At 35.7% G+C, this 15,838-nt stretch overlaps 1 protein-coding gene across 3 annotated transcripts in view; it reads right to left on the reverse strand.

Annotated features, from left to right (window-relative positions):
• SLC25A40 (solute carrier family 25 member 40) overlaps positions 1–15,838 on the reverse strand; it is a 17,068-nt gene continuing 1,230 nt past the window's right edge. For 2 of the 3 annotated variants that reach the window (XM_066316926.1, XM_066316917.1), the window contains exons 3-11: positions 13,881–13,940; positions 12,619–12,725; positions 10,811–10,878; positions 9,083–9,207; positions 7,631–7,804; positions 4,246–4,355; positions 3,846–3,927; positions 2,177–2,257; positions 1–601 (exon numbers count right to left, since the gene is read on the reverse strand). In XM_066316926.1, coding sequence (XP_066173023.1) covers positions 486–601; positions 2,177–2,257; positions 3,846–3,927; positions 4,246–4,355; positions 7,631–7,804; positions 9,083–9,207; positions 10,811–10,878; positions 12,619–12,725; positions 13,881–13,940 — 923 coding nt within the window. In that variant the 3' untranslated portion in view covers positions 1–485. The remainder of the gene's footprint in view (positions 602–2,176; positions 2,258–3,845; positions 3,928–4,245; positions 4,356–7,630; positions 7,805–9,082; positions 9,208–10,810; positions 10,879–12,618; positions 12,726–13,880; positions 13,941–15,838) is intronic. The other variant, XM_066316935.1, reaches the window with a different exon arrangement.

The raw sequence follows: 15,838 nt of genomic DNA on the forward strand, positions 1-15,838 counted from the left end.
TGACAAGCAGCAAGAATAAATATTTATTGAATTCACTCTCTATCAACCTCCTTACTGAGAAATAAATACATCTTTCAATTAGAAACCTAAAACATTTTTAAACATAATTTTAAAACTCAACAAAAATTTTTAATCATGACTGAACGTTTAACACAGTGGAAGTCATTATTCTTCATTGCAATGTCCAGCCTCAATTTTTCTTCTGTTCTTCTGTTTTTCTTTTGTTCCTCTGTCCTTTGTTTTTTTGCTTCAGCTGCAAGAGAAGTCATAAGATCTTCAATGATAGTTTAAGGGTGATGTGTGTTTTCTTAGTCTTAATAAAAGGAGTGAATTAATTCTTTGCGAAAGTTAAAAATAAAGCTTTATTTAGTTACCAAATGTTATGGTAGCAATTCACTAGGACTTCTAAAAAACATCTTCACAGATTTAAATCTGGCACAACTTCTATCATGTACTTTGACTTCATACAATTGGATGAAGAAGAATTATGGATGTTGATTCTTTTTTTCATTTAAATGAGAAAAGAAAGACTTTCCATATTCATACGTGCTGATCATTATGGCACAAGCAGGAGCCACTTTAAACAGCCGTGGAGTAATACCTGCCCAGAAGAGAAACAGAAGTATTCACTATTATTTGTTTTCAGATCCAAGTGCTGCAGTACAATATGTTGATCACAATATATCAATACCATAGTATATCAGTTTAGAGCTGGGATTGTACCTGTTCACACACCTCAAAATAGTGAATTTACTGTCTGTAGGTGTTAGCAGTTTAATACCTTATGCCCTCACCTCTGCCACCTTGTATGGTCTGCCTGCCTCATGTCCATTGTGTCTCTGCCCCTTTTGACTCCATGCAACTGGAGCACCTGGACCCACAGGGCTGCTGTGCTCTAGCACACAAGAGGTGGCTCTACTAAAATGAAGAATCCTGCTCACATGTATAAATGATGGAATTCAAGTGTTAAATGTCTCCCATTACAGTCAACTGTGATCTTGCCAGTGGAGTTTAGAAAGTGATTCAGTTCAGAGGAAGGGAAATAAGGCTGAATCCCCTTGTCTGTACACAGCCAGCCCTCTACTTCCACTTGAAATGCAAAGACATCTGCAGAGAGCCAGCCCAGATGGCACACGACCGATGGAGAACTTGTGTTGCTTTGGAACAGCAGCAAGGAGCCAGGCAAAGTAACCCCAGTCACCTCAGCTACGTCTGGCCAACTGAACCCAGCTGGTAGCTGCTGATCAAGAGTATCTCTAAACTCTGCTATCCATGTGTCAAGACTTAACTGTGTTTTAATCTATTTACTGAATTCAATATCACTAATATTGATACTTTGTGGTGTCTTGCACTCTGTTAGCAACAGTGCTCTGAAATTTGCAAATCCTGTTACCCAGCTATGTCATCACTCTACAGCGAGTAAAGCAGATTAATCTCTTTCAGCAAACACAAGCCTTGCAAGGCTTAACCAGCTGTGTAGCCATTCACACAAGGGCCCCAAATGAGCCAGTGCAGTGTGCTGAAGTCTGGTAAGTATCCTGGATTTGGAATGTCTCTTGCAAATGGTCATTTTTGTATCAACTACAATAGGGTTTTTCTCAATATTATTTTAATCTGACTATCTTGTCATTTCTGCCTCAGGCTGCCAGAGTTGTGCAGGAGAGGGCAAATGTTTCCCTTGTCTTCCTCTGATCACCAACATACCTATAGAAGCTTTTCTTGTTGCCCTTGACATCCCTGGCCATAACCTGATCCCTGTCTGCTTGGACCATTTCTCTGTGACAGGTTTTTACCTGTCCTTGCTTCCACCCTCTGCTGGCTTCCTTATTGTGTCTGAGTTTGTCCAGGAGCTCCTTCTCCCTTCATACAGGCCTGCTGGAGTTTTCACTTGACTTTCTCTTTGCTGGCATACATTGTTCCTGAGCCTGAAGGCGGTGATTCTTCAACATTAACCACCTTTCTTGAGCCTCTCTTCCCTCCAGGGCTTTATCCCATGGTACTCTACCAAGAAGATCCCAGGAGAGGCCAAAGCCTGCATGTCTGTTGCTTTATACATGCACACTATTGCATAACTGACAGTGTTCACAGAAATGGAAATACATAATTTATACATGTAAACATCTATAATTAAGGACTCTCTAGTCTGATGGTTTTTTAGAGATAGGAAAAAATTTACCAGCAAATAATCCAGTAATCCCATTTCTAGCGACAATTTTCCTCATAACTGCCCAGGTTGATTTATCGTCCCTCTGTGGAACTCAATACAGTACAAGACAACAGTGAATTAGGCAATCCATTCCATACCACAGAGTAATATTTTTAGAAATCAAAGACAGTCACAGATGTAATTGTTAGGGTTAACTCCTTTTTTTGTTAATTTTATCTATATTATTTATACAGTATTAAATTAATACAGTATGCAAATACACAAGTTGAAACAGCAAGACATGGAAAAGACCTGTACTAACACCTGGAGTAAGATATATGAACAGCTGCTATAGTCTTTACCAGATTGCTGATACAGTTTAAAAAAAGCCAAAGCAGTTTCATAGAACACATTCATCAGGAATACCCCACAGCTCTTGGAAGCCAAAAAATATTTTTGCAGTTACGGAGACACAAAATGTAGATGCATAGTCAGTATCCAACTCTAACAGTAACTGAATTTGGAAAGAACTAAATTGGCACAAATTAAAGATCACCGTAATGGAATTTTAAAAATATAAATTAATCTGGTTACTACTAATCTAATAAATATATGGCAGACACATGTTTCAAAGTGGTGTTAGGAAGAAATTCTTACATTTACCAGCACACGGAAAGAATTTAAAATGGTAACTATTTAAATTTAAAACTTTAAAAATACTTGTTCTGCAGTCAAAGAATAATACATTTTTTCAAGAATTACTCTAGGGAAAAAAAATTACCTGAGAAAATGAAGCCTCATGCCAAAAAGTCAGCATTTATTTTCTAAGCAGTAGCTATTTGGATACTCATTTTAATGGTCTATAATCTTAAAGCCATGATATAATATTTATTTAGGTTAATGAAAGTTTTTCACTGGCCAACATTCCAAGCAATGGGGAAAAATGGTATTATATACAACTTCAGTTTGTATGAAACACAGCAGTGCTCGACTGATGAGAGCAAAACAGAAACTTCCTCTTTCATCCTTTAAAGACGCTAGGACATTCATTAATTGGGACATTCATGCCCTCAAAAATAGTTTTTTTTTGAAATCACATGAAAAGAAAGTAAAAAAATACAAAACCTGAGCACAATACTTTCTCTTTCTAGTCTAGTATTTATCACAAGAATATTGTTATGTATAGGAGCAACTGGTAGTGAATGTTCTGTTGAAGACTTTTTGAATAGATCACTGTTCACCTGAATGTTTGCTGTGAAGTTAAGTTTCTGCTTATTTAAAAATAACTTACTTCAATCATAGAATAGTTTGGGTTCAAAAGAACCTTTATTGGTCATCTAGTCCAACCTCCCTGCAATAAACAGAGGCATCTCAAATTTGCAATTGGTCTGCCTAAATGTAATGGCTTCGGATTCCTCTGATTCAATTTTATACCACCTTAAGCTAAATTATACTGAACTCACACCTTTTCCTTCTTCCATGCCATTAATGAAGTATGGTATTCTCCTAGGGGGATAAAAAAAATCTTATCTAGATACTACAACTTGGGGAAAAAAATACACGAGTGATAAAATGTTTACATATAATTAAAAAATGGCAAATATTTAAAATTCCTACCAAAAACCATACCCAAACCCAAAATACTGAGCTTTAGTTTTTGAAACACTATAGGGTTTTTCAATTCTTATCAGCAACTTACTTTTTAAGGTCTCACTATCCCAAAGTTGAGTCTGCTTATGTGTTTTCACTACATCAAATGGCTGAGTTGTGACAGCTGAAATCTATCAGGAAATCAGTGTTAATATTAGTGCAAAAAAAATTAAAATTTAACCCTAAATTTTTAAATTTAAATGCACACACAATTTAAAACTAGATTTGATATTCCAAGCACATGATATTTTTTAGTCTTGTATGTCTGAACACTGTAATTTACTCAGATTTATTTAGTCAGGTTGAATGCCACACCACATGTTTTTAAACTACAAGTACCCCAAAATATACAACATTTCTGAGAGAATCATCTAAAATCATACCTCTTTCAAATAGCTTATTAGTGATAATAATAAAGAATACTACTAGAAATGAAATTATATACTTACAGAGCCAGATGCTGCTCCTGAAGTAAAAGAAACAAAAAATGTAGGTTCATTTCCACCAGCTTCCTTGCACAATATCTTCTTGAAACGTTCATAATTATACCAATACATTGCTATGATTACAAAAAAATAAACTTGCATTACAACAGATTTGTATGTCAAATACAAGAATTTTTATATCAAGTCCAGGTGTAAGAATTCTACTGTGGCAAAAGAAGCAAACAGAAACAAGAGCTGAAAGTATAAGTAGTGTCCTATGTGATAATCCATGGACAGATTGTTGTATTCTGACTTTCTCCTTGTTCTCCATACCCCAAATTTCTTCATATGATATAAATTAGCCTAATCATTGTTTCCTTCCCTTAGGTGACCCCCACCTTCATACAATCTAACCCAAATACTATAAAACTCACATTCAATTTAACAGAAATCGAAATGTAGGCTTCTAATTACTTGCTATATTTTCAGGCATATTTCATGTTTCATAGATCTCACTTATTCTATAAAAACATATTTCATACAAAATGAAATGTTGCTCATGACTGCCACATGCTTTTTTGAGGCATAGTATAAAATTTAATTCTGACAGAACTAAAAAATATGATTTTGCTCCCTCTAATTACTAATAGGGGAATGTCTCTGTGGGGATTGTCAAAGGAAAGTCAGCAAACAACTTCTAGGAATAACATCTGTTTCTGTGACCATCTGCTGAACTAAACTGCACTTTTTCTGGTTTCTAACTAAAACTTCAAGCTATATACTACTGGCCTGAATTTGAGAGTAATTCCTCATGGCAGTTGGTTGACTAAACACTTCAAATGATAGCTCCATATCTTGAAAGGTAACTATGCCTCATTCAGTGCTGAGTTCTGGAGGTTGTGCCAGCAGAAAAATTTCACAGCATTTTCTTGCCATAGAGACTACCAGCACACGTGCCTAGCCTCCGACATTTTGCAAAAGTAAAAGTAGGCAGTATCTCAGAAGGCATTCTGAGAATTTGAGGAGAGCCTACTATTAAAATGTACAACCCCTAATTTAATATAAATTATCTAAATCCAAAATTTTCTTAAGCACCTGCAGGACTCATATCCCTGAATATTATTTACATTTATAGTGTCTGTGACACTGCTTGAAGAAGGACTCAAATATTATTATTAAACCAGTTTTTATGTTTATAAACATCCATAACTTTTGTTATGCTATGTCTAGCTAGCGTCCCAAGAAACATACTTGGAACATGTAATAAACTGGGCTAGGAATAGAGTGGAATTCTAATTATCCTGTGCTTCTTGAGTCATGCTGTTCTGTTTGTTTTCAATAGGACCTGCTTTCTCAACTCAGTGTTACACTGATTTTAACTCTTGAGATTGCTGACTTGAACTCCCTGCAACAAAGGTGCAAACTGAGAACACCAGAGATTCAGATGCTCTTGGAGCATCATTCAAACTGAAGAGCTCAGACTGAAGGTACAAAGGGAGCACATCATAGCAGATAGTGAGCAGTTACAAGGAAAAAAATTATCTGGAAACACAGTCAGAAAAGGCATTAAGCTGTACTAAACACCCTTAGCTTTATATAAGCAGAATTTTATGGCTTTTGGTTTTGTTTTTTTTTTAAATACATTTTCCTTTACTCATGCTTCTACTTTCCTGCTCACTATTGGTTGAGTAGTTGCTACTGCCTAATAGGTTAACTTGTGCCTCTACCATCATGGCCACAAAGTTATTTTCCACTGGCTGTCCAGGGAATGCCAGAGCAGTGTGGAAACTGACTAAAAATCAACAAGCCTGCTTTGGATCAGTGGAAGAACAGCAGGTGTGGACACAAGAATCAGAAAAGGGCTGAGAAGAATGCACATCACCTTAGTGCCCTCTTCCTTGTGCACTCCCTCACAATGCTCTGATCTTCCCACTCTGTTAAAAGCAGCAGGGGGAAGGAAGCTCACTAGCTCTAGCCACACTGCTACAGAAAAAAAATCAATAAAAGAACAAGAGTTTCTACTTGAAGTCAGACAGCAGGAATCAGATGAAGAATTTGAGAGTTCCCTTGCAAACCTTAGAGAACAGCTTAAGAGAAAACTGCATTTGGCACAGAAAAAAAAGTAAGTAAATTAAAAATAAATATTGAACAGGAAACACTTCAGACAAAAGATTCAGATGAATTCGGGCAGTTGTCTTTAGCCTTAATGAAACCATGTTTTCATAGGTTCAGAATCCTTCCCTATCACAGAAGACTAAATTAATTCCCATCAAGGAACTGGATCTTAAAATGGGAAATACATTCCAATCACAATTTTCAAACACCATCCAGTAGTTAAGTGAAAGAGAACAGAGCATTATAAATTCTGAAAAGAAGACAGCTGAAATGACTTGGTTCAGTTAACTCACTTAACTACCAACTCCAATTTATAAGTAAATATCCTCATCATACCCCACTAATGTCTCAGTTTGGTTCACAGCCAATTTAAAATTTGCTCTGGATACACATATCCTGTAACAGCCCAAACCAACTAGACCCACTAGATTGTTTGGAAACACAAATTAAATTTGATATCAGATCATCTTAAGAATGAAGTAGGAGAACAGAGATAGCAAGTCAAATACTTCAAAGGTTCTCTGACTCCAAAACCAGGTTTGAATAAGAATCTTTCTAAAAATAGGTTTGAAGAATTTTTCTGGGCCAACATAAAGTGTTTAAGGATGTTATTCTTGGTACTACCCCAATGACAGAAACTGCTTCAATGACATTTGATGTCTGATGATCCAAAACTGCTCTGACAAAAACAGGCCTTAAAGAGACAGGGGCTTCCTGGTCCTTCAGCAGTCTCCCCTGTAACATCTGTCCCAGTTATGGTAAGTAATAGCCCTAGGACTAGTTATGCTTTGAATCAGACTTTTCTTCTTTTAGGCTTTCAGCTTTGGAGTCTTGCTAGAGAGTTTTTTTGAGCAGTTATATAAATGAATTCATCTTGATTAAAAAAAAGATAAAAACAAACCTTGAAGACACTACTGTGTCACTCTCTGTACATGCTTCTGAAATTATGTAACAGAACACTTAGATACAGCATATTTATCAGAAAATAGCCACTATTTCTATCACAGAGAAAATTTTCAACTGAAACTCTTCAAAAGCAGTCATTGTGTAAGCTAAAGATGAGAAGAAAGAGTCTAAGTACAGAAAAAGGGAATGTAACAATGAATCCTATCTGGTAGCCACAAACAAAATGGGGGAAAAAAAATCACATCTTCAGAGAATTTATAAATAAAAATGGTCAAAAGAGAAAAAGCAAATCTCAGTCATTCCTAAAGCCAACCACTAAAAAGACCTAAAAGCACAGGAAAAGAATATAAAAACATAAACAAAAGCCTGCATGGAAAATAAACCTTACCTGAGAAAGGTACATCTCTCAGAATAGTAGAAGTCCAGCCCGCCCACAGGGAAACCCACCCATCTACAGCCACTTTGGTGCTGATACACAGGTACAGCTGCTTGTAGGACAACCTGCGATACTGCATTTGAGTTTTGACCAGCTCCAGGGGACTCACCACAGTAACAGAACCAACTGCAAAGGAAACAGTGCTTTTTAGAAAAATCAACACTTAATAGTACAATTCCCTGAACATTCAAGTCATGTCTCACCTTACTTTTTATATTTGATTCTTTTCAACTCTCTCATTTTCTTTGAACTAATTCCCAGAATAAGTTTCCTTTCCAGATAAGAAAACCATGCCAATTCACAGTACCTACATTTCCAGTTTAGGGGTTTCTTTCAATGCTAGCATGTTGTAATCAATGTAACATGTTGAGAATCCTTATTTTAACACATAAATAGGCTGAAAGTTAAAATTAATATCTTCATTTTAACACATAAATAGGCTGAAAATTTCAAGTACTTACACTCAATTATTTTCATTAGTTGCCATTTTAAACTGTAAATTGAAAAAAGCGATCTTGATGTTTAAGGCTTTTTTTGTGTTAAGGATGGAATTGTGGTTAGAAATTTAAGATTTTATTGATTTCTAAACATCTTTGCCACTCCTATTTTAAACCACCAGGAATGATTAGTGGGCAACCTGTAGCTGGTAAAGTAACTCTTGCACAACAGTCAGTGAGTCATCATTGGGTAACAAGCCACCATCACACATCTAACAGACATTAAAAATTTTACTAGATCCAAGAATTTTTCTTCTGTTGCTGGAATAAGATTTTACACATGAATTTAAAATCTGGAACTGCCTGATAAGAACAATGTGCTACACCACCACAAAACAGCAATTCTTTTTCCGCTGGTCTGCCAGTGCCCCCATGGTTGTCACAGACAGAACATGGAACTGCATCATCAGACCCTTCTAAGAGAGCCCAAAAATGTATTAGCTGACTTAATTCTACAAAACTTAATACAAAAATAGATGAGGAAAATGATAAACAGAAGAAAATATACAAATTCCATCCACATCATACAGCAGTAACACCAGTACAAGTCCAACTTCATCTTTGTTATAATTACCTTTGTACCTTCCATTATAGCAAATAACGATGTTTATTATTAGACTGATGGCAGAACAGATTTAAATTAAACTGCTCTTGGTAAAAATCTATAAATATAAAATTTTGAACAAATTAAAAACGTAGTTAAAGTGTTTCAGCAAAATCAAACCTCATTATTCCAGGTTAGAGGGTTTTGTTGCCCAAGAAGTACTGGGTAATGACAGTAGTCCTTCCTATCCCTCATTTAAACCCACAGCCTATTTAATTTAAATAAAAGTCAACAAAACAAATCCAAGAAAACAGCATACAGGTATTATGTTCTAGTTTTCTCTTTAAACAGAAGACAACTTACATCTGCTTAAGGATCCTGCAATAACTGGAATGTGCTCATCATGCTTTTCTAGCCTATTTTTCAAAGCTTCACACAGCTGGTCATAGCAAGTAAAATAGATTGCTGTGGTAGGAATTGCCATTATTCTAAAATATAAGAGAGGAAATTTAAATTAATACAAGGAAAGCAGGAGAATAAAGTCAACTGTCTTGTATGGGTATTTTATTTATATTAAAAAAAAAGTTAAATCTCCAGCTGTGTGTAACAGATTAATTAAAAAAAATATTAATCCCACAGCTTTGATGCACTGCTTCTAGTTCAGAGACTCAAACCGACACATTTCTCAGGTTTTCATTTCATTAGGGAAAAGCATTAGTAAAATGATGGTAGATTATCTCAGTCAAAATCTATTCCTCACCAGAACTATTTTGATAAAGAATGGGAAGTGAAAGATCCGAAAATGAAGAATCCAAACAAATATTACTAGCCTTTACTTTTGTTTATGTAACAATTGGATATTATGCTCTTGATCAACAGCCATGATACTCACTGCTTGAGAGACAATGTAGTAAGCATAAATATAAACTTTTTCCATGCCAGCATAGAACAGACCATAGTAACAAGAGGTAGAGTCAATAATCATCCAGTAAAGCATCACATTTTACTATAAAATGGCAATTATACTTCAATTATACTAAACATACTATGTTATGTCTGTGCCAATACAGCATGTACCACCATTACTAGAAAACACCGAGAACAGTCATGCCTGGAAAACCAACATGGCCTAGTTTAGATTTTCTCTTCTACTTGTGTGACTTGCTCCAGTAAAGAAGTTAGTTCTCTGCTGGAGAACAGAACACATGCTTTGTCATAAACTGTATTGACCAGAAGAGTTCAGTCAGGTCCTCAGGTTGGTATTTTGAAATTGCCACATAGTAGAGGGTAAACAAGGCTCCACCACGCTTTGCTTTTTTTGTGACTATACACTGAGCACTGTCTGCAAATCAAAAGTGTACTAGTGCTTCCCACTGGGCACTTCCCACTTTGCACTTTACAAGATACAAGTTATATTCGAAAACTTTCTTGGTTTATGAAGGAGAACATAATTATAGAGGTCTTAATTTCTATCTGAACCAGGTTAATATGAATAAAAAGATAAAACAGTTTGGGGCTGTTAAGCCTAAAGAGAAGACCAGGAGGAGATCTGATTGCACTGTTTAAATATGTAAATTGCTCTTGTAGACAGAAAATTAATTATCTGTTATCCAGACAGAATAAAACCCCAAAGTTCTTTGAAAAAAAGAAGATGATTACAAAAATTAAATGAGGATAATGAGTCACAGCACCAGAGTGCCTGGAAACAGCTGTGCTCCTGATAGCAAGTCATTAAGTAACAAGATACAACAAGAAGAATGTGTGGAAGACAGGCCCTCTCCAGTGACCAGGCCTGATCCTGTGATTCAATGATTCTATCAAAGGAATGCTTATAGTAAAACAACAACAAAAAAAGCAGAATGAGAAGTTTATTGATCCTGCTTAACTACCAAGAACGTATCAGGAAATTCTAAAATCTGGCAAAAATTGTACTGTCCATAGACATTTCTGAGTGAACTGATTAGTCTGTAACTTCAGAATTGACCACGTTTTTAAAATAACTTAGAAATAGGCAGAATAATTTCAAAAATAATTAAGTAGTTTTTTTACAATAACTTACAGCATGTTACCAAAAACTCACATTCAACTTACAGTGTTGGGGGAAGCCCGCTCCACAGCACTTTGACTCCCTCTATTCGAATAATTTTCACAAGTGCATCCTAAAAATATAACCAGGCAAACAGCAATAATTAGCTACAAAGTTTTGTAGTTAGTAACATATTTTAGTAGGCAGAACATAAAATTAATGTTTTTAGAAGTGTGCTACTAAAATGTCCTATCATTGTAAGATCCCAGTTTTGTAACTGGTTACACAAACTATCAATCACACAAACAGTTCCACTGAGCTGAATAGAATAATTTATATGACTGAAATTAAGAAGTTCCTTCTATCTTTAAAAAGCCAAAGTACTAAGTGTTTCTCAGTGTCTGACAGCCTTGTGAATAACTATTTTCAGACTAATATGGCATTGCAGCAACTTGTGGAAACTTCCCCCAAAAATCCACTAAAATATTTTTTCAATACATAGCAGAGTTTCTAGGTGGGAAACAGCAACTAATTCTCAAAGATTCTTCAATACTAGCTTCCTCTGACAATATACACTATACCATATAAAAGCTTGTAATGGTTATTACAGCTGTCCTGTATATTCCCAAGAGACTGACAGCAGAGCAACACCAAACCTTGAAGGTCATTCAGCTGAAATCACAAGCAAAACACAAATTTTGTAATGTCAGGATGCCTCACTTTCTTAAAAAATCTGGGTAAAGAAGTTGAGATTCAATGGATTAGAATACGCCTAAGACCAGACATTATCACAGGGCCTCAAAAGACAGAGAGTCTGGCAGACCACAGAGAAGACTCAGAGGAAGAAAAAAGCAAATAGCTTTAGAGGAGACAGTCTTGATGGACTAATCCTGCGAGGTAAAAAGCTGAATGAGAAAAACAAAGAAATGGTTTATTACAACAAACCTGACCAGCTTTGAAAGGAAGCCAAGAATCCCTAGAGGCCCTAACATGGTTTAACAAAAAAGACACTTTTATACTAGCTAGTTAATACATTTTTAACTCAGCTTCAACAAATTCACAAAACAGGAAGGCATAGATAAAAGATAGGGCTCATTAAAAGAAAAAAAAAAAAAAAAAAAAAAAAAAGATAAAGTTATATGATAGTCATTCTTCCTTAGGAATCACCTTCTTAAGGTTATGGCAAAAACAGGCATACATTCACATCAAATAGAAAACTAAGTAACTTTCTAAAATTACATAGTAGAACTAATTGAAAAAAAACCACACTTGTAAAGTTAGCAGTTAAAAAAAACAACCCTGTAAAACTGCTGAAGACACCTTTTGCATTAACATCCAATTCTCAATATTTTAATTCTGAAAAATCCTTGATCATAGGTTTAATTTCATGGCAGAGTTAAAAGAAAATTTGACTAATGAACCAGCACAACAGTATCTGCCAGCAAGTCTGTTTTAAGTGTCTGGGAAAATGTTAGTCCTACAAGTCTTAATGGATAGAGGACTTGACACATGAACTTAACTTTAAACACTGTCTGTATCATTAGTTCAGCTCAGGACTTTATTGGGAGATGTGTGGTCACAAAGGCTGTAAGCAGGTAAAGGAAAACAACTACTTCCAATATGTGGGGAAGTGGGGAAAATGAAATCCAAAAGCCAGTAACCTGTGAGGAGAGCTGTGCAGCTGCCTCCTTGTTCATCTTAAAGAAGGAATATGTATTTTACTGCAGACAGTAGAAGGTATAATCAATCAGCAGTGTAACCACATTAATCCCTCTCCAATGATAACAGATTCCAGTAGAACCTGCAAAAACCTGAAAACTTTACAGTACGCTACTTAAAAATGCAGTTTTATATACATGTAAAATGTTCTTACCAATGTCCCTTTGAAATGCCCAGTTTTTTTATACCAGGCTTTGCTGTCCTCATTTTCACGAACACATACATGATCCTTAAGGCCACTGGAGTATAGAAAACACTTTCCTAATAAAATGGTGGATAAGAATGTAGTTAACCCTTGTAAGATTGTGTTTTCACAGCAGCAATTTCAAATTGGACATTATGGCAGCACAGATTTCTCTCTGGTTAGAAACAGAGGGGCAAAATAATTCTGGTAAGTTACTAATGACAAATTAGGTTAAAGGAAAGAGGGTACAAATGTACCTCTCAGACTGTCCAACTAAATAGAATTGCCTTCACATGGCTCTAAAAGACACGTTTAGGTAATACTACCATCTGCTGAAAGGTAAAACTAACACAAGACCTGTATTGTATGTAACTGTGAATATCTTTCAGATTTTAAAATCTTGTATTAAGTAGCCTCAGCATCCACTTCAAGTGGAGGTAATAATACTATCTGTATTATTATTATTTATGATCTTGGTCTGTATTAATACTAGGTCATCCCCTCCATTTGTTTTTAATTTCTTCTACACCATGTACTTTCAACCTGTTTGATCTAATATTATTGACATTACAAAAACATACTTTAAGCTTCACATTTGCAGATTTCTGAGGGATTTAGAATTTACTCAGAATCAGGATAGAAGGCACAAGTATTTTTCCTATTTTAATTTGCAAATGTGACTGTAAATACTCACCTCCACATTCAACATGCAAACCCAGGCATCTTCTTTCCTTTTAAATCCCATTTACTAAGTACAAGTAAATAGTAGGAACCATTACCACATCTTTGAGAGCACAATATCTTCATCTATTTAGAACCCAAGGGGCAAGTGACTTGTTAAGACTTCTCCATTTCAAAAATCTCTGGATTCTGGAGGAGATGAACTTTGATATAACATCCTGATCACATAAGCCCTCTGATGAAACATTTATTAATTTAGTAACAGCATTTTATTGTTTGACTCAACTCAGTATTACTTGTACCTTCTGCCATAATGAAAATATTAAGACAGGAAAAAAAGTCTGTTTAAAATGGTATGGAGGTATGGCATTTTTTTCTACTGTGTCTGTTTAGTATATACTGGTGTGTTGCTTCCCCCTCCTCCTCAGTTATACTGCAGAAACAAATTCAAACATTCTGCACCTGAGCACAGCATTAGGACAACTATCAGCTAAATACAAGAACAAAAAGCAAACTGTGTCCCCCATTACACTACACATTTGCTTGTTTACCTTTATGGAATGGATTGCTTTGGGCTTGCAGTCGGGTTTTGATAACATCGAGAGGAGTTACTAAAATGAAAGAGAAGTCATTTAGAAACAGCCTGGATGTTCTGAAAATGTAGAAGTTTACAGATATCTTCTCATGAACTTTTACAACCCTTTTTTTGTTTCCAGAGTGGGGGAAAAAAAATCCTAACAGTTTTTCACAATGTTATCAGGCAGAGAGAAAAGGATGTTAGCACACACTGCTATCAGAGATAAAAGAGAACTACACACCCTCTATGGTTTACAAGACATCAAATCTATCTTTTCTAATTTACTAACAGTTGTATAGGCATGAAATATTAGAGATACACAAAGCTCATTCAATAACCACTGTGTCATGTGGTTGGAAATTGCTAAAACTTGTTATATAAAATTCTGCTGCTAACCTTTTATAAGTAGCATACCACAAGGCACACAAAATCAAATTTTGGCCTCTGGCATATAAAATAGAACAGCAATCTTCATGTATTTGTTCTTTTTCAATAAACTGACTATAATACAAATGAAAAAAAAAAAGTTAAATTCATTATGTACGTTTCTTTTTTGCTGCATGTAACCAATATGTAAAATGTTGGGGTTCTTGAAAAGTGAGTGAAGGTTTATTGAACATTTCAGTGCTTCCACTGCAGCCCTTACAACTATCACAGGCTGAAACATCCTGAACACTGCAGTGACAGGGCAGCTGGACCACCTTCCTCTGATTATATTGGCTGAGGGCTTGATTCAGTTGCCTGCCAAGCAGCTGGTCCCATCTGAGTCTTTAAGGCATCCAAAATACCTGCAGAGTTGACAGAAATGACACAAGACCTACAACATTACTCACCAAGTGTCAGCTAAAGTCAGACACTTTAGTCCATGTCTGGCTGAAGACACCCCTATGCTCAGGCAATGCAGTCACACCTCAGCTCTCTGCTGCTGCCTCTTAGTTGACTAACAGGTGATTGAATACTTGGCTCACACGTCAGTATCTCAATGTAGGGATCAAAATGGGACTCCTAGAGTTCAACTAAATTGCTTAAAATTTGTCATCTAGTAGCATTTCAGGCACTCATGCTATTCTAGCTCGTCTCAGGCTGGCACTCCAGACAGAAGCCAGTCTCTTCCTATACCTCTCTTGAGCACCAACATCTTACCCTGTACTAGAATTGTGGGTATGCACAGACAATTGAAATCCATCTTTGGAATTCCACAGATCTGATGTACAGGACACACAGTGAAACAGAACAAAAAGACTATGAATTTAGCATGTTCCTGGTAAGATCCTATTTTCTAAATATTTGGAGAGTTTTGTGAGGGGAAATCGTGCTTAGAAAATTTCCCTGCAGGTTAATCGACATTAAAAACAAAGTTACAACTAAAGGCTAGCTTAAACCAAAAAGCAACAGAAGACCAAAGTATGAACTAATGAGCTTGTAGAATTTCAAGAGACTGTGAAGTGCTGAATGTAACCAACCAATGCCTCCTTAGGTATGCATGGGGAAGGAAGTCTTTAGCGAAGTGACTGAATGTAAAGCAGAAGATCAACTCCATCTACTATCCAGAAGTTTAACAGAGTAACAAAAATGTATCCTTAAAAGCGATGATTAGGGAAAAAAAGAAAAAAAGCCAAATCAAATCCAACAATAAAAGTATTTGACAGGGTAAGACATCAGAGAACAAATATTATTACTATGCCTCATTGGAACCAGCCTTGTAGGATTTGTGTGTTGTACTGTAAAACAGATTTTTATCGAAAAAAATTTCGAAGCAGCAGGAAATATGGAAATTAAGTTTTATTAATGATTTTGCTTCTTCTCAGCAGAAAGCAATGAATAGCTACACGAAATGGAACAAAAAAGAAACAGAAATTCAAAGTTAGTAAATATAATTATTATGTTCAGAAATAGAGATTATCAGGGACACAAAATAATTCAATTAACCAT

This window comes from Sylvia atricapilla, chromosome 1, assembly GCF_009819655.1.
Source record: "Sylvia atricapilla isolate bSylAtr1 chromosome 1, bSylAtr1.pri, whole genome shotgun sequence".
NCBI lineage: Eukaryota > Metazoa > Chordata > Aves > Passeriformes > Sylviidae > Sylvia > Sylvia atricapilla.